We start from the raw sequence: 24,546 nt of genomic DNA, 5'->3' as shown, positions 1-24,546 counted from the left end.
TGGTTTTCAAACAGAAATAAGAGTCTCTTATATCATGGCATAGGATTAGGAGAATTGATTGTCCAAAGCCTCAGCCGCCTGGAATCCGCGGTGTAAATGTTTACACGACTATATCCTTCTTCACACTTTGATGCTTGCCGAGCGTTCTCTACACAATTCCACAAATGACCTTCTCCTCTTAAGTGACACAACTCGTATTTCTTTATCACTACTTGGACACCTACAAAGAGAAGTTATGTCCTTCCTATCTCCGGGGTGTAACTCAATGGGAACCCTTCAGATCTCCTCATGTCTTCCCCTTAAAGTACCAATTCTGAATCGGTATCTGGTTAAAATATTGGGGCACATTTACTTATGTTTCCGCTGGAGTTTACAGAAAGTGCATTGTCCGACTCGCATGCAATCTGCTGCGATTCACTAAGATCATGCGTCAGATATCCTGCATGTGTCGCTTCCCCGCTCAGGTCCGCTGGAGTTCACCATCTTTTTAAGTGCGACACAATTTGAAAATTAAATCCCGCGCTCAGTCCGAATCAGTCTGACATTCCGGCCGCACGCCCCCAATTTGTGTTGCATAGAAGCAGCACAGCTGCGCCAAAAAAAGAATTGCGTGCGCCAAAATCCCAGTGCAGACACCTGTTAACTAACTCTGCAAGCCTGCAATCCCCGAAAAAGGTGCACAGTCAGACAAAAGTGAGCAGCGTGACCCTTCGTAAATGAGCACCCTTGTGTTGTGTTGTACGTACCTTTATCATTCCTCATCTAAATTTTGGTTATAGGACATGTCTCTACATATAACGGCAGAATATTTCACTCTGTTGTTTCACCTTCCATTGATGATTTGCATTCTCCCAACATATTTTTGGATAATAGACTCCTCCGAGGTCTGAGGCTCTCTTTACCCCCTGCCTGAGCTTACAGACAATGGGGCACATTTACTTACCCGTTCCGTCGCGATCCCCGCTGTGCGTTGTCCGCCGAGGATTCGGGTCTGCTGCGATTCACTAAAATCGAGCGTCCAATTTCCTGCATGTGTCGCTTCCCCCGTTGAGGTCCGCCGGAGTTCACTTTCTTCTTCCCGATGCATGTGAGTGCTGATCTTGCGACAAATTTGCTTTTTAAATTCCGTGGTATGTCCGAATCAGGCGGGTTGTCCGACCCGGGGCAATTCAGGGCAAAACTGGAAAAACCCACGAAACCCAAGGAAAATGCGTCGTTCGTACCCCTTAATAAATGTGCCCCAATCTTGCTGCCTCCTTGTGTAATTTATGATGTGGCAGGATTTCCCATCCCGATGACCGAGTCTCTGGAATCGAGAACATTAACGACGTTTCGGAGCCGTTTCTGGCGCTCGTCTTGTTTGTGGTGTGTTCTTTGTTGGTGTTGGCTCCAGCGGGATATACACATACGAGCGCGTAGGGTATGTACACATGTCCTGTATCTTGTTGTACTTCATGTGACACGAGCCGTGTTTGGAGCTGCGGTCTTTCCTGAGCCTCGTTCCATGATCTTTGGGGATTTGAGATCAAAGCGACCATAGACATTCCATGAGGAAAGGTCGCAAGAGATGACTCTGTAAGGATCTGTAGACTTTCCTAATATGTGGTACGTTGGTCCTGAAATTGCAACCACAAACCACAAAAAGGTCCCCAGAGGAAGTGGTGAAATGTTACATGTTGGGCCAGAAGTGCTGGAAGTGATTTACGTTCTAGCATCCAATGATGTGGGTAGTGTCATGTGATAATCCCTGCAAATTCCATCCCGAGGTTCTGCTGAGGTTAATCCCAGGATCACAGCAGCGCAGGGACCTCTGCCGCACACAATGGAGATATCTCTGTCATATTGCTAGTAGTATAACCATGGATGTGACTCCTTACCTGCATCTCCTCCAGAGACTCTCCTGTATCATTATATATAAGGGGTTTAGCAGGGAGACATGGGGCCGCCATGTACCCCAGGTTGTGGGTGTCGGGGGGGAGACACTGTGCTGACCAGGGCCAGACTCCACCTGGGGCGCAGGTTTATAAGCACGGACTATGTCTGGTTATATGCACATAGAACGTTTATACTGTACAAGTAACTCAATGCATAGTGAAGTTAAAAATATACATAAACAATAGTAGAACTGATGCTAGAATATATACATAGCACTGAGATACCACAAACATACATACTACTGCAATATTGTACACAGAAATAGTGCTGCTATATAGTACATAGAAATAGTGCTTATACACCATACACAGTCATAGCACTTCTATATTATACATATACATAGTACTGCTATACTGTACACATATATAGTGCCACTGCACAATACACAGACATAGCACTGATATGCTGTGCAGATGCATAGTACTGCTATATTGTACACACACATAGTGCTGCTATACTGTGTACATACATAGTACAGCTATACGGTATACATACATAGTACAGCTATACTGTGCACATACACAGTACTGCTATACTACACATACATAGTACTGCTATACTACACATACATAGTACTGCTATACTGCACACATACATAGTACTACTATACTGTGCACATACATAGTACAGCTATACTGTGCACATACATAGTACAGCTATACTGTGCACATACATAGTACAGCTATACTGTACACATACATAGTACTGCTATACTGCACACATACATAGTACAGCTATACTGTGCACATACATAGTACAGCTATACTGTGCACATACATAGTACAGCTATACTGTGCACATACATAGTACAGCTATACTGTACACATACATAGTACTGCTATACTACACATACATAGTACTGCTATACTACTCATACATAGTACAGCTATACTGTGCACATACATAGTACAGCTATACTGTACACATACATAGTACTGCTATACTGTACACATACATAGTACTGCTATACTGTACACATACATAGTACAGCTATTATGTGCACATACACAGTACTGCTATACTACACATACATAGTACTGCTATACTACTCATACATAGTACTGCTATACTGCACACATACATAGTACAGCTATACTGTGCACATACATAGTACAGCTATACTGTGCACATACATAGTACAGCTATACTGTATACATAGTACAGCTATACTGTACACATATATAGAACAGCTATACCGTACACATACATAGTACAGCTATACTGTGCACATACATAGTATAGCTATACTGTACACATACATAGCACAGCTATACTGTACACATACATAGTACAGCTATACTGTACACATACATAGTACAGTTATACTGTACACATACATAGTAGTGCTATACTGTACACATGCATAGTACAGCTATACTGTACACATACATAGTGCTGCTATACTGTACACATACATAGGGCTGCTATACTGCACACATACATAGTGCCGCTATACTGTACACATACATAGTGCCGCTATACTGTACACATACATAGTACCGCTATACTGTACACATACATAGTGCCGCTATACTGTACACATACATAGTACCGCTATACTGTACACATACATAGTACCGCTATACTGTACACATACATAGTACCGCTATACTGTACACATACATAGTGCCGCTATACTGTACACATACATAGTGCCGCTATACTGTACACATACATAGTGCCGCTATACTGTACACATACATAGTACCGCTATACTGTACACATACATAGTACCGCTATACTGTACACATACATAGTACCGCTATACTGTACACATACATAGTACCGCTATACTGTACACATACATAGTACCGCTATACTGTACACATACATAGTACCGCTATACTGTACACATATATAGTCCTGCTATACTTCACATGTACATAGTACTGCTATACTGCACACATATATAGTCCTGCTATACTTCACATGTACATAGTACTGCTATACTGAACACATACATAGTACTGCTATACTGTGCACATATACACTCACCGGCCACTTTATTAGGTACACCTGTCCAACTGCTCGTTAACACTTAATTTCTGATCAGCAATCACATGGCGGCAACTCAGTGCATTTAGGCATGTAGACATGGTCAAGACAATCTCCTGCAGTTCAAACCGAGCATCAGTATGGGGAAGAAAGGGGATTTGATGCCTTTGAACGTGGCATGGTTGTTGGTGCCAGAAGGGCTGGTCTGAGTATTTCAGAAACTGCTGATCTACTGGGATTTTCACGCACAACCATCTCTAGGGTTTACAGAGAATGGTACGAAAAAGAAAAAACATCCAGTGAGCGGCAGTTCTGTGGGCGGAAATGCCTTGTTGATGCCAGAGGTCAGAGGAGAATGGGCAGACTGGTTCGAGCTGAGAGAAAGGCAACAGTGACTCAAATCGCCACCTGTTACAACCAAGGTAGGCAGAAGAGCATCTCTGAACGCACAGTACGTCGAACTTTGAGGCAGATGGGCTACAGCAGCAGAAGACCACACCGGGTGCCACTCCTTTCAGCTAAGAACAGGAAACTGAAGCTACAATTTGCACAAGCTCATCGAAATTGGACAGTAGAAGATTGGAAAAACGTTGCCTGGTCTGATGAGTCTCGATTTCTGCTGCGACATTCGGATGGTAGGGTCAGAATTTGGTACAACAACATGAAAGCATGGATCCATCCTGCCTTGTATCAACGGTTCAGGCTGGTGGTGGTGGTGTCATGGTGTGGGGAATATTTTCTTGGCACTCTTTGGGCCCCTTGGTACCAATTGAGCATCGTTGCAACGCCACAGCCTACCTGAGTATTGTTGCTGACCATGTCCATCCCTTTATGACCACAATGTACCCTGTAACATCTGATGGCTACTTTCAGCAGGATAATGCGCCATGTCATAAAGCTGGAATCATCTCAGACTGGTTTCTTGAACATAACAATGAGGTCACTGGACTCAAATGGCCTCCACAGTCACCAGATCTCAATCCAATAGAGCAGTGATGGCGAACCTTTTAGAGGCCGAGTGCCCAAAATGCAACTCAGACCCAACTTACTTATAGCAAAGTGCCAAGACAAAAATAAAAAAAAAAACACATAGGTGTTTAATATAGGGACTTCTGTAATAAATGTTAAAAATCCTGGCAGTGTACTGTTGTCCGCTGCTCGCCTAAAACTGTTGTATACTGTTCAGGGGAAGGATTGGGGCAGAGCTCAGGTACACCTGCAGCTGATAACCAGCATTATAGAGAGAATTGCCCCATTTTAATATTGATGTATTTTATTTATAGCGATGTCATATGTCACATATAGGGGTCTGCTGACCTTTATACGTGACCCCAATCCCAGTGGCATAACAAGACACCAGTGGGCCTTGATAGATAGATAGATATATTGTAGATAGATAGATAGATACAAAGATACATAGATAGATAGATAGATAGATAGATCATTTTTCCAGATACATAAATATGAGAGAGACAGAGAGATAGATATGAGATAGATACATAGATAGATAGGAGATAGATAGATAGATAGATAGATACATAGATAGATAGATATGAGATAGATAGATAGATACATAGATAGATATGAGATGATAGATAGATAGATATGAGATGATAGATAGATAGATGATAGATAGATAGATAGATAGATAGATAGATAGATATGAGATGATAGATAGATAGATGATAGATACATAGATAGATAGATATACATAGATAGATACATAGATAGATATGAGATGATATATACATAGATACATAGATAGATACATAGATAGATACATAGATAGATAGATATGAGATAGATAGATACATAGATAGATACATAGATAGATACATAGATAGATACATAGATAGATACATAGATAGATACATAGATAGATATGAGGGTGCTGGAAAGATATGAAATAGCTGCATGATGTAGTTTATATTTACAGGATAGCAGGGGAGAATGAGCTGATTCTATACTTTGTGTATGTCATTTATTACCTTGCTACACTGCAGCAGCTACATGCAGCCTGGGCTCTGGTGATTCCTCCTCCTCTCCTCTCCTATTGGCTGGTCGGGTCAGGTGACCAGCCCTCTGTGTGAGTCCCGGCTTTAGCAGGGGGGAAGGCAGAGCAATGACTGCCTTCCTGCCGACATTACTGTGCTCAGGGGTCCCAAAAGAGCACATTGAACAGTGACAGCCGCTGGACCCCTGTATCTAAGGGCCAGATCCTTATGCCCCTGCCCAATCCTATTATGTGGGAGCAGCTGTATCATGCTGCTCTCTTCTCCCCGCAGTGGTTTCTATGGGGAGGTGCGTGCCCACAGGAACAGCTCTGCGTGCCGCATGTGGCACACGTGCCATAGGTTCGCCATCGCTGCAATAGAGCATCTTTGGGATGTGGTGGAACGGGAGATTCGCATCATGGATGTGCAGCCGACAAATCTGCGCCAACTGCTATACTACACATACATAGTACTGCTATACTGCACACATACATAGTACAGCTATACTGTGCACATACATAGTACTGCTATACTGTGCACATACATAGTACTGCTTTACTGTACACATACATAGTACTGCTATAGTGTATACATACATAGTACTGCTATACTACACATACATAGTACTGCTATACTACACATACATAGTACTGCTATACTGCACATACATAGTACTGCTATACTGTGCACATACATAGTACTGCTATACTGTGCACATACATAGTACTGCTTTACTGTACACATACATAGTACTGCTATACTGTGCACATACATAGTACTGCTATACTGCACATACATAGTACTGCTATACTACACATACATAGTACTGCTATACTGTGCACATACATAGTACAGCTATACTGTGCACATACATAGTACTGCTATACTGTGCACATACATAGTACTGCTATACTGCACATACATAGTACTGCTATACTACACATACATAGTACTGCTATACTACACATACATAGTACTGCTATACTACACATACATAGTACTGCTATACTGTACACTTGCATAGTGTCCTATATGCTCCATTCACATTACCCACATACAATAAGATTACACACAGAACATACACATCACAACCCCCCCAGCTGTGGCGAGAAGACACCCAGAAGTCCCTCACTTGCCCCGCATTCTATGGCTGCCCCCCCTGCACGTTGTAGCTTACACTCCCGCCCTGTGCAGTTCTTTTCAATGAGGATTTTCACATTTTGGCTGAGACTGGGGAACAGCGCGGCGTCAGTGACCTGTAGTGATGATACAGAAGTGGCCGTCTCCATTACACACGTCACGTGTCTGTATTTCACATGACCCCGCTGCTACCACTAAAGGGACTCTAAGTGTGAGACGTAGCGTTACATCTTGGCTGTGCGCGCCCCATGGTGACCCCGGTGTGAGGTCGGGACACTGTGTATGATTGCATGTTATTAGCCTCGGGGGTCCGTGTGCCTCCAGATCTTATCACATACTATTCAATCCAATATACAAGACCCTGATGGAGAGTCCAGAACCAGGTCCAGGGATGAGTGATGAGGCAGGTACAAGCGTGAGAACATCCCCCCCTCCCCAGCCGTATGTATGGAGCCCCCTCGTATTGTGTTCCATACAGCGGCCATGGATTCCCCATTGCTGTCTGCAGCCGTGATGCACAGGCAGAAATATTCTGGTGTTATTGGAGATAGCAGGCCTGGCCGTGTCACTGACACATTTTTGAATGTCACCTCCGTCTACAAAAACCTTTTAAATCTCCGTAGTCCAAAATATCGTAACGAAAGACGAGAAGAACAGAAAGAAAAAAAGAAAGAGAAAAAAAAAGAGCAATACCATTAAATTGCTGGGAATGACGGCGTCCCATGGTAACGTTAATATTCTCTCATTCACTCCAAAGAAATTAAGTGTTTCAGTTCCTTCGCTCAACGTGATCGGATTTCATGAGGACTATTGCCACGGAAACAACAAAGACTAGAAAGACAGAAGGAAAAATCTGGATGTCAAGGATTGGCCGCGGCCGATACTGCGCCGGGATTCAGGGGGATGAATAATGGGCTCCCCGCAGCACAGCCGGCAGTAAATCACTCCACAAGTGCATGTAGGGCGGAGACCGGGATGATGGGGGTTGTAGTGAGTACACTGAGTAACATAGAGGTTCACAACATCAAGTATCATGTCTCCGACTTACACCAGGATCCCTTTAAAATTTCTTTTTCTTTGCACCAATTTATAGGGGTCGGAGATTCTTCTTTCTGATACAAATCCTCTGTGTAGACATAGGGGCAGATTTACTTACCCGGTCCATTCACGATCCAGCGGCGCGTTCTCTGCGGGGGATTCGGGTCCGGCCGGGATTCACTAAGGCAGTTCCTCCGATGTCCACCAGGTGGCGCTGCTGCACTGAAGTTCCCCGGAACACAGTGGAATACACCGAGCCGGGCTGAGTGAAGGTAAGTGCAAGCTCCGCGACACATTTTTTTTTTAAATATGCGGCGGTTTTTCCGAATCCGTCGGGTTTTCGTTGCATGCCAGCGCCGATGCGCCACAATCCGATCGCGCGCGCCAAAATCCCGGGGCAATTCAGGGGAAATCGGCGCAAATCGGAAATATTCAGGTAGCACGTCGGGAAACCGCGAATCGGGCCCTTAGTAAATGACCCCCATAGACTTTAATGTTAGGAGGTAGAAGTCTTCCGAAATTTAACACTGTGTTTCAGCATGACTGTGTATTAAAGACTTTTATTCCAGGGTTTGCAAGTGCTCTGGGCAGTCCCTAAACCTCAAGTGCTCTCTGCATTGAGGGGCGTAACTACAGGGTTAGCTGCTATGGGGCCCACAGTGTTAGGTGGCCCTGGCATCTGTGGTATTGGGTATGAATATGTTGTGTGTGTGGTGTGTATATACTGTATTTGTATGTGTGTGTATATGCTGTATCCGGTATTGTATGTATGTGTGTGTATATGTTGTATGTATGTATATATGGTGTGTATATATGATGTGATTATAACTTACATGTGTGAATACGGTATATAAATATGTATATTTTTTAAAGTAAAAAAAGTTAAAAAAAAGTCTGCTATGGGGCCCTGCCTCTCCTAGTCACGCCCCTGATTTACAGTCCTGCTACTACTAATGGCCTACATTTATGAAGGTATGAAGTCTTTCCATGGCTTCAAAATCAGATTCTCTCCTGCAGCCACCACTACAGATATAAAGTCAATAAGTACACTGTATGCAGTAATCTCCTCAGCTCCCCCTAGTGGTGACAGCAGGGAGTCAGATGAGATTATTCACTTCTAGTAATGTAAAGGTTAAAATGTTGTACAATTGTTTCAGGTGCCATCGCGGGCATTGTAGATCAGCCCATGCAGAACTTCCAGAGAACGTCCGAGGCTCAGGCTTCAGCTGGACACAAGGCCAAAGGGGTCATCTCCGGAGTGGGCAAAGGAATTGTCGGCGTCTTTACAAAGCCAATCGGAGGAGCGGCAGAACTAGTGTCACAGACAGGTTATGGTGAGTGTCCCGATGACTATGGGGGTGATGTGAAACATGAACAGGGGTTCAGGGGTCCCCAATGTCTTCACCTTCCTTATACCCTCTTTGCCTTGTACTGATGCGGCTTCTCTGTTATTCGCAGGTCATTAATAGTTTTCAAGAAACAAAAGTAATTTTAAGTAAATAATAAGAAAAACGTAAACGTGTCGTAGTAGAGATCAGGGAGACAACTATGTCCACATGTACTGGTCCACATTTTTAAAAAACTTTAATAAAAATAAAACAAGCCCAAAACACACTTTTTCTTAAAAGAAATCTAGTATCAAAACTAGCATATTAAACCAGTGACAACTACTCATAGATCCAGGGATTGTGACTGTGACTCTCCCTACTGTAGCTTCACAGGCTGGTACACTGTCTCCCCCTCTGCTCCCTCAGCACTTCCCCTTTCCTCTACCTGATGTATTCTCTCTGCAGCAGAAGAAGAGTCAGCTCAAAGTGGGAGGGGGGCAGTGCTCATGGACAGTCTAACAATGTGAAGCTACAGCATGGAGGCGCTTTGTAACACCCCCAGAGCTCTTCTGGCTTATTAGAATAATTTAAAAAATTTTAAAAAGCTGATTTTAGAAGGAAGGAGGCGATAGATAACAAATATTTTATATACCACGGTCAAGGTGACACTTACTCATAGATCCAGGGATTGTGACTATGACCCTCCCTGCTGTAGCTTCACAGGCTGTTACACCCTACCCCTTTGCCCTTCCCCCTCCCCCTCCCTCTACCTGATGTAATCTCACTGCAGCAGAAGAAGCTTCAGCTCACAGTGGGAGGGGGAAGTGCTCCTGCACAGTCTAACAGAGTGTGGGGCTTTGGTAACACCCCCAGAGCCCTTCTGGCTTTTTAGAATAATTTTAATAATTTTAAAAGATGATTTTTAGAAGGAAGGAAGCCATAGATAACAAATATTTTATATACCAGAGTCACGGTGCCTGGATCTATGAGTAAGTGTCCCTGGTTTATTATGATGGATCCTGATGGTATATACACTATATATACGATGCATAGTGTCTGGCAGCGTTGGGCAGGGACCTGTCTTCCCTCCTGATGTGTCTGTGAGTGCGATAATGGAATTAGGGAGTAGAGGGCAGCGATTACCTTTCAAGCTGTTCTCTAACCTCTTCCTAATGTATGTGAAATCCATGAGTAAATGTAACTTTTTTCCCCTCCTATTTAAATTTTTACGAACTGGGACGTATATTCTGCAGTGGAAAAACCAGGCGGCGCGCACGCCCATCTCCGCAGAACATATTCCCCGCGTCTGGCGTTCCAGGGAATTCATCCCCGTAAAAGCGTTTTATAGCATCGCTGAAGGTTTTACAAACCACTAATTCTTGCAGTAATGACCATGCCTCATTTATTAAACCTTTACAAGCCATCACAATGTGCACATGTTGTCTCCTCTTCTCCTCCGCGCAGTCGCCCCGCGCTCCCTGGCACTCGCTGCCGCATCCCCGAAACCACATGTCTCCGGAGGCCTCGTAAACCTACAAGTATCAATGGTTCACAGCTGGATTAAGTAACGTCTCTATGAATACCGGATCTAGGCAAAACCCTTTGTTTTTTTCAGTTTTACCCTCCATGACACGTACGGAGAAGAATTTTATTTTTTCGGGGCGGATAGTAACTTCAGCCCCCAAGTCCTTCTCTTCCTCTGCAGATCTTGTAAACGATGTGTGCGATACCCGGCGGAGATGGACGGCTCTCAAGAGTATTGGGTTGCGGCTAATTGCTGGTAGAAAACGGCCTCTCCAACATTTCTATTTTATGGATTTCAGCTGATGGGACATGGAGAGGTTTAGAGCGCGGCCATTGCCTTATAATACAGGACTCCTAAAATAAAGGAGCTTTGTACACAGTGTGTGTAGCCTAATGATCACATGTACTTGTGTGTAGCCTAATGATCACATGTACTTGTGTGTAGCCTAATGACCACATGTACTTGTGTGTAGCCAACTGATCACATGTACTTGTGTGTAGCCTAATGATCACATGTACTTGTGTGTAGCCTAATGATCACATGTACTTGTGTGTAGCCTAATGATCACATGTACTTGTGTGTAACCTAATGATCACATGTACTTGTGTGTAGCCTAATGACCACATGTACTTGTGTGTAGCCTAATGATCACATGTACTTGTGTGTAGCCTAATGACCACATGTACTTGTGTGTAGCCTAATGACCACATGTACTTGTGTGTAGCCTAATGATCACATGTACTTGTGTGTAGCCTAATGATCACATGTACTTGTGTGTAGCCTAATGATCACATGTACTTGTGTGTAGCCTAATGACCACATGTACTTGTGTGTAGCCTAATGACCACATGTACTTGTGTGTAGCCTAATGATCACATGTACTTGTGTGTAGCCTAATGACCACATGTACTTGTGTGTAGCCTAATGATCACATGTACTTGTGTGTAGCCTAATGATCACATGTACTTGTGTGTAGCCTAATGACCACATGTACTTGTGTGTAGCCCTTTAAGACTTCCCCATTATCATTATTATGGTTCCTCTCTTCAGGGTAATAGGGTGCTGGGGTTTATATCATGAGATGTTGCCTGTTCTCACTAGTTTTGTCTCCATCTCTCCTCCAGGGATATTACACGGGGCCGGTCTCTCTCAACTTCCTAAACAGCGTTATCTGCCCAGTGATCTCCAGACCCAGAATGTACCAAACAGTCACGTGAAATATGTCTGGTAAGGATATCCATAGTTCTTCATTAGTTTGATTAAAGTAGTCCTATGCTGTGACCATATACGATAGTCTAGATCCATTAAAGGGGTCCTGTCATCAACTACCTCATCCCCCCCTTCCAAAGGATTTCTCTTCAGCGAGTCCCACACAGCCAGGATCTCTCTCAACTCCCTCATTCCCACCTTTCTCATTCCCACCTTCCTCATTCCCACCTTCCTCATTCCCACCTTCCTCATTCCCACCTTCCTCATTCCCACCTTCCTCATTCACACTTCCCTCAGGATTTCTATTCAGTGAGTCACACACAGCCAATGTCTCTCTCAATTTCCTCATTCCCTCCTCCATTAAAGGGGACCTGTCATCAACTACCTTATTCCCGCCTCCCTCTGGATTTCTCTTTACTAAGTTCTACACAGCCAGCATCTTTCTCAACTCCCTCATTCCCTGCTCCCTCAGGATTTCTCTTCAGTGAGTCGCGCACAGCCAGCTTCTCTCTCTCAACTCCCTCATTCCCTCTCCCTCAGAAATTATCTTCAGGGAGTCACAAACAGCCAATGTCTCTCTCCATTTCCTGAATCCCTCCTCCTTCAGGAATTCATTTCAGCCAATGCTTCGATCAACTCCCTCATTTCCCCCTCCCTTAATCACACAGTGACTCTGCTGAAGAGAAAACACTCCCCCCCCCCACCCCCCTTGTGACTCCTGGCAAGTTGCCAGCTAATTTTTTAACATTGATTTTAATCAGATCTGAGCTACGGATTTTGATACACAATTAACTTCAGTGGGAACTTGTCATAAGGTTTACTGGTGAAAAGTTTAAAGTTTCTCTTTAAACCATTACATACGGTAATCTGACCCTACCATGTATATGCACATTGCACACGTTACAGCACATGTTACCATTTTATAACACTGTCGTGCGCCACCCATGGAAATCTGTGGGATCTTACTCTACAGAATTTTTCTTTGCTTCAGTTCTTTCGTACAACTTATTTAATGCACTAATGCAAACCCTTGTCAGGCTGCAGGTCACTGCACCACCACTTGGGGGCACCATACTATGTAATCCCCCTCCACATATGTCTGGGTCATTGAATCAAGAAGATAAGTAGGGAAGTACCTCTGCATTCTCCCAATTTGACATGGAGGCTTATTCTTGATCTGTTGGCATCTAATGGCAGCAAATAATAGGAGCTGTCAGGTCTGATCTTAGATAGTAATTTTTCATTCTTCATGTTATATTGAGACTTAGATCTTCCTTATTATCCTTGGATGTGATATTCATGATTCAGCCCTTACATGTGACATATACATAGACATACGTGTCATGAGATGAGAAAATGTTACAAGTCGCATGAAGGCGTCGCTGTGCAGAAGATATAGCAGATATTTCCCATGACCTGCAATAGTCCCCGTACATCATTGAGGGGTTTTCTTGGATTGATCTCATCTACACATGAGGTTGTAGCAGCGTTGTATGTATGAAATCACTGTATGGATCTATAGGAGCCATGGCTGACACTGATCTTCTGCTCCACAGGAAAATGTTGCAGTCCTTGGGAAGACCTGAGCTGCACATGTCTCTAGAAGTGGTGATTGTCAGCGGCTCCGGGCAGGAGTATGCCGGCTGCTTACTGCTCACATCCGAGGTTCTCTTTGTGGTCAGTATCAGTGAGGACACCCAGCAGCAGGCCTTCCCCATCACCGAAATAGACTGCATGGAGGACCAGGCCTCAGAGAATTGTCTCCTCGTGCAGCTCAAGCAGCAGCCCGTTTCCAGCGAGCAGGAGGTAAGTGCTCTGAGCACCTGTGGGTTTTAGTTTATATACTGTGTGCATCACACTGATGGATGATATTGATTTCTTACCTATGATGTTAAAGGGAAACAGCAGATCCCTCAGGTCGGGTATGAAATGTTCTAGAATTCCATCTATTATGTGTAATTTCACCTGTTTACCTATTAAAAAAAGCTCCAAAATAATGGGAAAATGAGCAGAGAAGAGTCATATTTTGCATGAGATGAGTCTAGGGGAGGGTCGCTTCAGACACCCCTATCTTCTATTTCATTGTATCTAGAAGCATTTGGCGTTATATTAAAGGTAATAATCACACCTTTCCCATCATCTTATGGTTCTGTGAGCTACAGAACCGGAGATATGAACAGATAGAGAAATATCTGGGAATGTTAGCTGCAGATAAACATCCAGTTCCTGCCTATGTCTTAAACTCCTCTGTATCTCATGTTCTGCATGTAACATGAAAGATGAGATCCTTATCTTTAATATGACACCAGCATGTTTTTAGGTGCTATAGAACAGAAGATCGGGGCTTCTGAAGTGATTGCAGCATCTAAACACGATGCAAATATAACTCTTCTCTGCTCACTTTCACACAACTTTGGAGTATTTATAGATAACACACAAACAAAAGAGGGAATTCCAGAAAGGACGTTTCATACCCACCTCCGGGGGCTGGTAGTTTAAAGGGGTAAAGTCTGTGACATGTTCCCTTTTAAGGATTTTTGACCTTTTACTTTTTTGCTTGCTGCAAACACAAATAGATATGTGGCATGTGCTGAGCTGCACTGGTGTCACCCTGAAAAGCCACAACTGGAAGCCCCTCCAAAAAGTTGCATCTCCAGCAGCCCCTTTGTTGTTATCTGGTAGCACTGACCCCGATCACCTTCCACATGCCTGAGGTTTTGGTTATTATTTATCCAGAATGGGCGGCAGTGCAAGTGCTGACAAGTGGAGCCCATAGACATTGTTACCCCTAAATCAGAAACCTCTTGTTCTCTCCTCTCTCTCAGTGTGATGGGACCAGGGAGCGCCTCTCAGAGCAGCAGTACAGCCGCCTGGTGGAGTACGTGGCAAAATCTTCCCCCCACCTGATCCCCAGCCAGTCCTCCCTACACCTGGCCGCACAGGTAGTGGCCGCAGAACCTCCGCCCTCCAATATAAAGACCTACCGCTTCCTGGTGGAGGCCGCCTGCGCCAAAGTGTTTATTAGCAAATTCAAGATGGTGAAGAATAAGGCCCAACAGAGAGGATTTTACTGACCCGTCCTGGTGCTGAACTCAACTCAGAACCGAAACCACAAAGATCAAAACTCTTATTTATTGCGCTGAGACCTGAGAGGACGACGCGTCTCCCCCGGATAACATATCACGTTGTGTTCTGTGTCCTGCCTTGTGTATGGAGCTGGAGGGAGATGTGGGATACTACTAGTGCACTGCCGGGGTCCCACTCAAGATGGCGGCACAGCTGCTACTACTGACGGATATGTGAAGTAACATTCAGTACTAGACATTGTTCACCAGAGTAAACCTCTGTATATGGTAATCTTGTAAGATTATCTGCAGAAGATTTCTACCCTCCTGGATATTATCTTGTGACCCTAGAAATCTCTAGGTTTATGTAACATTCATTATTGATAGGAATAACCCTGAAACTCTGTAAGTAAGAGATTTCTATGTTCTGCTATGACAGAGGCAGCGGTCTGCACACAGATCTTCTGCTTTGGGTGTAGTCGTAGTCAGCCCTAACCTTAAAGTGACCAAGTATGAGCCGTGCCCTACACACATGGGCGCAGTCACTCTGATCTGCACAAGGAGGGGACATTGGTGCTGTACAGTATCTGGATCCCGGGTTCCTCAATCGTAGTGTCTGGCAAATCTTATACTAGTATGTGATGGTCTCGTTTCCCAGGTCGGGGGGTCTGCTCATACATAAGTGGAGCTCTCTGACCTGAGGACACTAAAAGTTGGGATCAGGATTTCTAATATTATGACAGTGACACCCACGTGGAAATCCCCATCTGTCTACATGTCACAAAGTTCTTGTGAGTTTTGCGTCAGGTTCTTCCAGGTGTAAGTTCTTAGAATATTGGTCATACAAGATCCCATGAGATCCATTGGTCGGGTGTGGACTCCCATTGGGCGTGGAGCATTGTGATTGCATAACAAAAACTAAATGACAGATTTATCTCGGCTACAAGTAAAATAACATCTAAAGATCCAATGAAGATATAATAAGAAGAATAAAATGTATATTTTTTTGTTTTTATAAAAGATTTTAAGAAATGTATTTCCTTGTAATATTTCTTCTTCATCACAAGTATGTGAAATAAACCAGCCGGGTCACAGACAACGAGGCAGAGATTTTGGATTTCCTTTAATTAGCCTATTTACATCTGCCTTGTCAGCAATTTACAGGTTTAGCCCAGTTTTACTAAACACTTTTTACGGTCCGCGTTTCGCATCAATATTTGTAAGACAAAATCAGAAGCGGATCCTACAGAGAGAAAGAGAAGTGTAAAGATTTGCGCCATTTTCTGATTATGATGAAATTATGAAATTTTGTTCTCCGTTGTAAGCACAAATCGGGAAGAATCCCGACATATCGCACTGTCTTTATATATGCTGAGAGTGGGAGGAGGAGTGATTGGCTGATGCCGATGTTCGGGGTGCGTGCGCTCAGCAGAGGCCTGGGAGGGGTGAAACACATTGCATCCGCCCCCCATCCTCCACTGAATGTCTACATCTCTCAGTAATATGGAGCAGGATGGATACACATAGCTTGCTGTGTCTTCCCACATTATACACTGCGCAGACAGAGGCAAAAAGGTTCCTGTCTATCAGTATATACACTGGGGGCTTTCCTTGGGTAGCCCAAGTTGCTGGCACTAAAATCCTGTATGTCTGATGACGCTGGGGGTCAGTCAGGCTGCATCTATATCTATGGTATAGGATTGCATACAGGACTGTGTCCCTCTTCTCCATGGCCTGTGACTGCAGACAGATATGTACATCTAGCCCTCTCCATAATAACACAGTGTGAGTCTAGGAGAAGTGTATATCTACATTTAGCATAACACGAGACATGAAGACTCTCCATACATCATCAGTCTGTGGACGGACCAATGTATTGCACTTTATGTAGTATTTCAGCACAATCTGGAGGTCGCCGCTCTGTCTCTGCGTGGTCATTGTATAGGGATCTGTACATAGTATTTAGGATGGGAAAGAAATCTTTGTATGAACAATTTCGGAGAACTGAGGCTTAAGTATATATTACTAAATATCATCTAGATTTCAAGAATAAAGTGACAATATAACATCTGGACTGCGGCTTCTGTGTCTTGTAGCCTAGAAATAATCCATCCCTTCCTCTAGAAGTCACTGCATCACTAGCACCCGGCTCCCTCTTTAATCCCCCCACAAAGCGATACATATTGTTCCAGCTGGAAATCCTTATACATTTGGTAAAAGGTCTTTCCTTTGAACATTAGAGGTAAAAATACAAAACAAACCACAAGATGCTACCTGATAGAGCAGATGCATTTGGGGATCTTGTATTCAGTGTACAGACAATCCCTGTGTTACATAAAGGATCGGTTCTTTAGGTTTGTACTTAAGTTGAATTTGTATGCAAGTCAGAATTGTATATTTTATAATTGTAGGTCCATACTAATTTTTTTTTTTTTTTTGCTCGTGACAACTGGATTTTCAAAATTTTGTGCCATCTTGGGAAGAAGGATTATCAATAAAATCTCATTACACCTTACAGCTGATCATTGCAGTCTGGGACTGAAGGAACATCCAGAGGTGACAGGGGGCAGAGAGGCCCGTCTGTAACTCGGGGTCACCTGCAAGTCAGGTGTCCTTAACACAGAGACCACCTGTATTCCTGAAGCAAGACATTGCATAATTGAAATTCAGTGAGGGTGCTGCAGTTTGTCTTGTGGACAGGGAGTCCTTGCTTCATATTTCTGTATAATGCAAGGACTTCTGTGCAGCTCATGGGATTAGACAAGCATCCAAGTCTCTTTCCATGGGCCACACATTTATCTGCAGCCAACTGGGGAGAGAATTGTCCACTTCTACCAATATCAGGAGGGCCCATTTTTTCTGTAGCAGTGATTTATTTACAGCCCTTGGGGAGATTTATCCCATGCTGCCAGCTGTGCCCCCTCTTGGTTCAGAGGTAGCATAAAGGGGATAACAATTACAATGGCTGGCAGCTTCACAAGGTATTAGAATTTTAGATTTCAAGCCCCGGTAAATGTCTCCTCTTGAGATTAAAAAGGAAAACACTTTGGTAAGAGTTTCACAGATGACAGAAATGACTCTGCAGCAAAACAGATTGTAATTCCTAAAGAGACGCAGCAGAGGGCAGCACTCACAGGACTCTGCAGCCACATTCTGGGCATTTTCACGAAACATGGAAGCTGATGCACTGATACCCACATAGCAAACATTTGCTGTGGTTTAGTTGAAGGTGTATGGATTGTGCAAGACTGTTTAAAAACAATGTAAAATAGTGAAGTGACCTGTAAACTCTGTGCAGCGCTACAGAATCTGTGTGAGCTATATGAATAAATGCATTACATGCAGGCACCATCCAATACTCACCTATTAGCGAGGGCAGAAGTCCAGCAGTGCTCCACTTACATGGAGTTATTCAATGCGTCCAATACAACAATTGTCACTCCCCAGGGAAGACATCTTCCTTCTAAATAAGAACTGTCACTAGACTTTTACCAAACCATCCATGCCTGCTGGTAGAGGATTCCCATATACTCCCCATATCACCTAAACTGAGCTGCCAGTGGGGCAGCGTACCTTAAATTATAGCAGTTTTTCTGATATGCAAATTAGTTTTTTTTTGCCAGTGAACCACACCCCCTATTTTGACTGACAGCTCTGTGTCTTGAAATCACTGCCCCACCTCCTTGTTTCTGATTGAGAGGTCTCACTGCCAGGAGATGCTGCTGTGTAGCTAGTACTTGGGGAGCATCAGCCAATATTCAGCTACAAAGACATTTACTTATCTTATAGGAAATACTGTCTCAAATTCCTTTACACCATCATGTCATGTGACCAGAGCAACGTGATCTGGAGGTCCTTCATATTTTTACCTTCTACCCCATATATGTATCTGATCACATGATATCACAGCAGCCGCCATGGGTCTTCTATTCCTCACAATTCTCCATGAGGGTGGTTGTGATTTCATGTGATCAGATAAATACATGGGGGAGATGTTACTGAGTACAGGAATTTAGATGACATCGTCCTAGTCACATGACATGAAGTGCTGAATAGTGAAGAGGCATATGTCATGGGGAGGAGTAGATGGGAGGGGCTGGCCAAGCAGGACACACCCCTTCTGATGCCAGGTAATAACACAAACTTGATCTTATGGGGATGGAAGGGAAACAATTTTTAGCTAAAAGAAGGGTGTCAGTTGTTTAATAAGACTAAAGGAACCTGTCAGTGTGGTCACCTGCATATGTGGCGACAGGTTCCTGAGTGTTTTGCACAACTCAATCCAGCACAGAAAGTGCCAAACACCCATCTTCTGTTTATTTTTATAACATCCCATTGTAGATTTTACTGGTGAGTGCATTAAAAAAAGCCAATGGGCTGTGTGATTGAAACGAAGAACGTGGAGGAAGGGGGCAATGGTTTATCCTGGTGCAGGAAGGCAAATCCCCCCCCCCCCCCCATATGCAGCATCATGTAGGGAAGGTGAGTGCGGGAGCCTCCAGCATTGATGACAGAACTACACGTCACACACAGACAGGTTTAGGTCATATATTTAAGCACATTTACAGATAATTGTAAAAACCAGTCCAGTGGCTTCATCTTCACTGGTATCTGAATCGTGTGTCATGTCCAGCACCGAGCCCACATGGAGGGAGAATAGTTACCAGGTTATGGGTCGTCCTAAAAGAGAAAACAAAACCACAGGGTGAGCAGCGGCCACAAAAATCATCACCTGACAAAAACAAGCAGCAAGTACATGCCGAGAAGATGGAGGATGTCGTGACTGCAATCTCCAAATCTCAGAGCGCCATTTAATGTCTAATCAGCCTTCTGCTCAAATCTCCTGCCTCCCCCTGCAGACCACCATTTAGATTTGAAGCCCCCCATAGATAGAAGTCTGAAATAATGTTATGGACATGATGGGGGAGATGTATCTGTCTATATAAGAATACAGGCGGTCCCCTACTTAAGAACACCCGACCACTAGTTACCAACGGACCTCTGGATGTGGCTAATATACTGTAGTCACAGGCTACAATAAACAGCTAAATGTTATTAAATATGTCTGTAGTTAAGATTTATTTTTAATCCTGGTCCTTATGACAACCCAACATTTTTTATTTATTTATTTTTTTTTTTAAATCCAATTGTCAAGAGACCGAAAAAAAATTTGGTTGGGGTTACAGTTAAATATACAGTACCGACTTGCATACAAATTCAACTTAAAAACAAACCTATAGACCCCGTCTTGTATGTAACCCGGGGACTGCCTGTACTTTGGTAATTTGCACCTGAAAGTCCATGTGTCATATTTGAGAGATTTATACAATTTTTGGAGAGTTTGAAGAAAACGAGGCCTAAACTAAGAGGAGGTGCAGAGTGCAACTCAGTCTTCTGCCAGTCTCATCCAGCATCAGACACGAGTATTAATCAGTATTTTATGCTTATTGTCTGCACCGACCTAATGACACACTAATGCACCTTCCCCAATGAAAGTTTAAAATATACATAATCTATAGGACAAAAAAATTATAATACAGCAGCTGGAAAAAAATTGACATGTGACATTACTATATAAAGAAGCCCCTGCATGTAATTTACCTTTGAGCTTTATACCTTCTCAGCCTCCTAGTAAAATGAGCCATTACAAACAGGAAAATCTCTAGAAAGGTATTTACGAGCAGCGCAGTGATAGGGCAGCATCCATGTAGAGGGTCTCACACACATCAATGATTAAGTCCTTTATCTTATTCTACTTGGGGCAGAACATAAAGTGCTTTTTGGCTCACCTGAAATTTGGTCTCATTGGCCTTTGGGGCCCACACCCTGGAATACCCCGGCGTCCCTCATTGCCTCGAACTCCTTCACTGCATCGTAGTTCTTGTAGAAGTTGGCATATGACCTTTTCCTTGGTTCTGCCACACCAAACTATAAACCAATGGATTCAGAGAGGTTAGAGGTGAACGCACAGCAAGCGGCAAACAAGCAAGAAGAGTCCAGGGGGTCCAGAAGCGCTGAGTTTTACAACGCCAACACAGGATGGTACAGCAGAGCACACAGTGCCCATGGTCCTACAATCTGTATGAAAAGACCCAAGTTACTCCTTGTGGCTGCTGTCTTCTTACACAATGTCATAATGAACACCCCTCCCCTCTAACCAATGGCTGTAGTAGTAATCTTGTTTGAGTTTTCACAAAGAAGAGGGCGAGGGAGTGGTAAGCGCAGCCTCCAGGACACTTCTCCATCACCTTATAGCAAAAAACAATCTAAAGGCACAAGAACTGACTACAAACTGATCTCTGCATCTGGTTGGTGAGGATGGGTTATGCTATAAGTCTTGTATTCACGTGTGCAGCCCCTGTATATGTGCCGTATGTGGCTCAATCTCCCGGGGATGCAGACAGGACCCGATTCCCTGCATTATATAGAACAGCGCGCTGGAACTATATTAGACTATTACAGTTCCGGTGCGACTGTTGGGCCGACAGAGGGAACGTCCGTACATTTTTTGTAAATGTCAAGGTCATTGTATAGTCCTATGTGACTACATCCTTACACAAGTTATAGCAGAAATTGTAGGCTTACTTCATAAACGTATTCTAAACCACAGAATAAAAAAAAAAATGTAATTGAGGTTATTGTAAGAGGCATTGATCGAAAATTAGAGAACACTTTCAGGTACAAGTTATTGGTGTCATTAAAGCGCCTGGTGCCAAATTCATTAATTATCTGACAAACCCCATGCATAATCAAAGTGACAGGTTGTCCACATGAAGACCACATGGGTGACCATAGCAGCCATAGCAAGAGAAGTTGGTCATCCCAAATCTAATTTCTAGAATATTGCATTTTTACAACATCACAAACCCTACTCATCCCCAAAGCAAAAAAAAAAAAATTGCAAGGGAGGACAGGATAATGCAGAGAATCTCCATGGGTAATTGTTTCAACACTGCAGCTGGAATTGCTCACCAGGTCAGCACAGAACGTAAGGATCCATCTTGAAATCCATCAAATGTTGATTAATGGAGATTACATTATTTATGGGGGGAGGAAAAATTGTTCTCGAATTTGGAATGATTCTGCAGCTATTGTGTTACCTTATACGCTGCAACGACGCTCAATGAGAAGACGAAGGCTCCGATGATGTGGAACCTCAGGCGCTTGGCCAGGAGGCCCCTCATCTGAGGTTTGGACAGAAGAGCTTGAGACATGATGAGCCGTTATATATCTGCAGGGAGAGAGAAAATATCAGTTGCACCGTAACATCCCACCCCCATAATAACTGCATTACTTCAGAGAACCCCCACAATAATTAGGGGCACCTGCACATGGTCCAGATTTGAAGGTATTCAGAGATTTTACAATGTAAAAAAGGAGAAATGATCCGTGGTTTCCTTTCAATACAAGGAGAGAAATTCCCTGAACCTGCAGTGAATCCACATGAAACAGATGATAATCTCTGCAGATCAGGCCCAGGAATCCTGCACGGCCAATGACCGAATGTAGATATTACTCACAATGAAGTTCAGCAGCAGCTGAGGCGTATAGAACAGGGCTGACCCAGCCAGGTAATAGAGGGTGGGTCGGCTAGATGTATCGGGCGCTGACCATCAGTAAGGGGAGTATCAACAGCAGCGAATCACTGACTCAACTCCAACAGAAAAGTAGTTTTCAAAAATGAATATTCCATTTAATAGTAATTATAAAACATACAATGGAAAACTAAAATCAAGGTAATATCAAATTCATTCTAAAACTTTTCAGGTCGGACGACCGTTTCTCAAAGCTAGGAGGTAATGCCACTTATGGATGACTGGGGGGTAGTAGTACACTGCCCCTTCCCCATGTCACACACTTTCTATACTGCTGTAATAACCCCTTAGATGCCATAATCCAACCAAAACTAACATCAGGATCCCAATAGCAGAGCTGCTGCGCACAGAGCAGAGATGGCTGTAGGAGGGGGCAATAAGACCCTGGAACATCTGCTGTATAATACGGGGTTCATAACAGGGGGAGGGCCCAATGGCGACCCCCATGACATTACAGAGGTCACCTCTACACATGCAGGAGGTCAGGTCCTGTTCACACCTGCGTTTAGAGCCTGCGGTTTACAGGGTCAGAGGAAGTATAACTGGATCCCTGACACGTCCCCGCCCATTACCGATCCGTAATACGTTATTATAGGAGTTTGCAGGCTGCAGGTGTGAACTGACCCATAGCAGAGAGCAGGACGTGCCTGACAGCAGGGAGCACTAGCGCGCAGTATGGCGGCACACACTATGTAGGGGGATAGCGGCCGCACACAGGGAGTGAGGAGGCCTGCACGGAGCCGGCGGTGCGGTCTCCCCCGGTGACCTCTGCTCCGGGACCCGCACAGCATTTCCAGTGCGGTACCGTATACACCAGGTCCCGGCTCACAGCGCAGTAGCCTCCCCGGGACTCACTCACCTCCGCAGCGGGCGCTGTGTCCTTCCCGAATGAGGAGAGACCGGGCGGAAATAGGGACAGATAACTCCGCCTCTTCCACTACCACCGGTGCCGAGGAGGGACAAACCAGTGTAAACGCGCTCTCTGTATACGTGCTCGTCCTCATGCTGCCTGATAGACGCGCGGTGTACGGGGAGGTCACGTGGTAGTGGCATGTACTGCGGGCACTACTTCCCCATCATCATCGTATGAATGTTTATATCTGTGTCACATATGAAGATGGGAGTGGTAGTGCATCAGTTATATATCTGTATATAGCTGCAGTCTCTATACTGGAGGTGTCCTATAACCTCCAGGTGTCCTTTTACAGGGACCTGAAGAAAATAGAAGTGGATTTTTTTTTCAAGGAGTCTGGATGAAAAACAAAGAGGAATATAGAAAATAAAACACAAAACCAGAACCTGCTGCTTGGTTCTGACCCGGGAGCCTATCAGAGGTGTGACCTGTAATGATTGGGCCCTATAGCAAATTTTCCCGAAAAAGAACTTTTTTTTGTTAACATCAATTTAATTAGTCAAATTGCTTCAGCTGTTGCATTGCGTTTTGAAACCCATTCGTAAAACGTCACGAGTGAGCGCAACCTCATAGCAAACTAATGCCCCCCACATAGTGTAATTCCCCCATCCTATGGCCACCCCCCTGAGCTCAGCAACATATCACACCCCTTCTTTATTTTACCCTCCCTTTATATTTGGTCCCCACCTTTATTTATCTCCCCATACTTATAATACCTAAGCCCAGGGGCGTAACTACAGCAACAAAAGGTATAATAAAGCAGCTGTCACCTACAAGCCTGGAGCTGAAGACCCCCAACCACGAGAAGA

At 44.0% G+C, this 24,546-nt stretch overlaps 2 protein-coding genes across 5 annotated transcripts in view; one reads left to right on the top strand and one right to left on the bottom strand.

Annotated features, from left to right (window-relative positions):
* The window catches only part of VPS13B (vacuolar protein sorting 13 homolog B), a 629,099-nt gene extending 611,699 nt beyond the window's left edge, over window positions 1-17,400 (top strand). For all 4 annotated transcript variants that reach the window (XM_072151499.1, XM_072151498.1, XM_072151501.1 and 1 more), the window contains exons 59-62: window positions 9,260-9,436; window positions 12,080-12,182; window positions 13,721-13,970; window positions 14,990-17,400. In XM_072151499.1, coding sequence (XP_072007600.1) covers window positions 9,260-9,436; window positions 12,080-12,182; window positions 13,721-13,970; window positions 14,990-15,238 — 779 coding nt within the window. In that variant the 3' untranslated portion in view covers window positions 15,239-17,400. The remainder of the gene's footprint in view (window positions 1-9,259; window positions 9,437-12,079; window positions 12,183-13,720; window positions 13,971-14,989) is intronic.
* A 2,363-nt stretch (window positions 17,401-19,763) lies between these two features.
* COX6C (cytochrome c oxidase subunit 6C) lies at window positions 19,764-23,831 on the bottom strand. Its single transcript, XM_072151497.1, has 4 exons — window positions 23,684-23,831; window positions 22,330-22,460; window positions 21,019-21,157; window positions 19,764-19,909 (listed from the first exon to the last, which is right to left on the bottom strand). The coding sequence occupies exons 2-3, from the start codon at window positions 22,441-22,443 to the stop codon at window positions 21,032-21,034; spliced, it is 240 nt and encodes a 79-aa protein (XP_072007598.1). The 5' UTR covers window positions 22,444-22,460; window positions 23,684-23,831; the 3' UTR covers window positions 19,764-19,909; window positions 21,019-21,031.
* Window positions 23,832-24,546: the final 715 nt, after the last annotated feature.

This window comes from Engystomops pustulosus, chromosome 5 (assembly GCF_040894005.1).
Source record: "Engystomops pustulosus chromosome 5, aEngPut4.maternal, whole genome shotgun sequence".
Classification (NCBI taxonomy): domain Eukaryota; kingdom Metazoa; phylum Chordata; class Amphibia; order Anura; family Leptodactylidae; genus Engystomops; species Engystomops pustulosus.
This window is presented reverse-complemented; position numbering and strand designations above follow the sequence as displayed.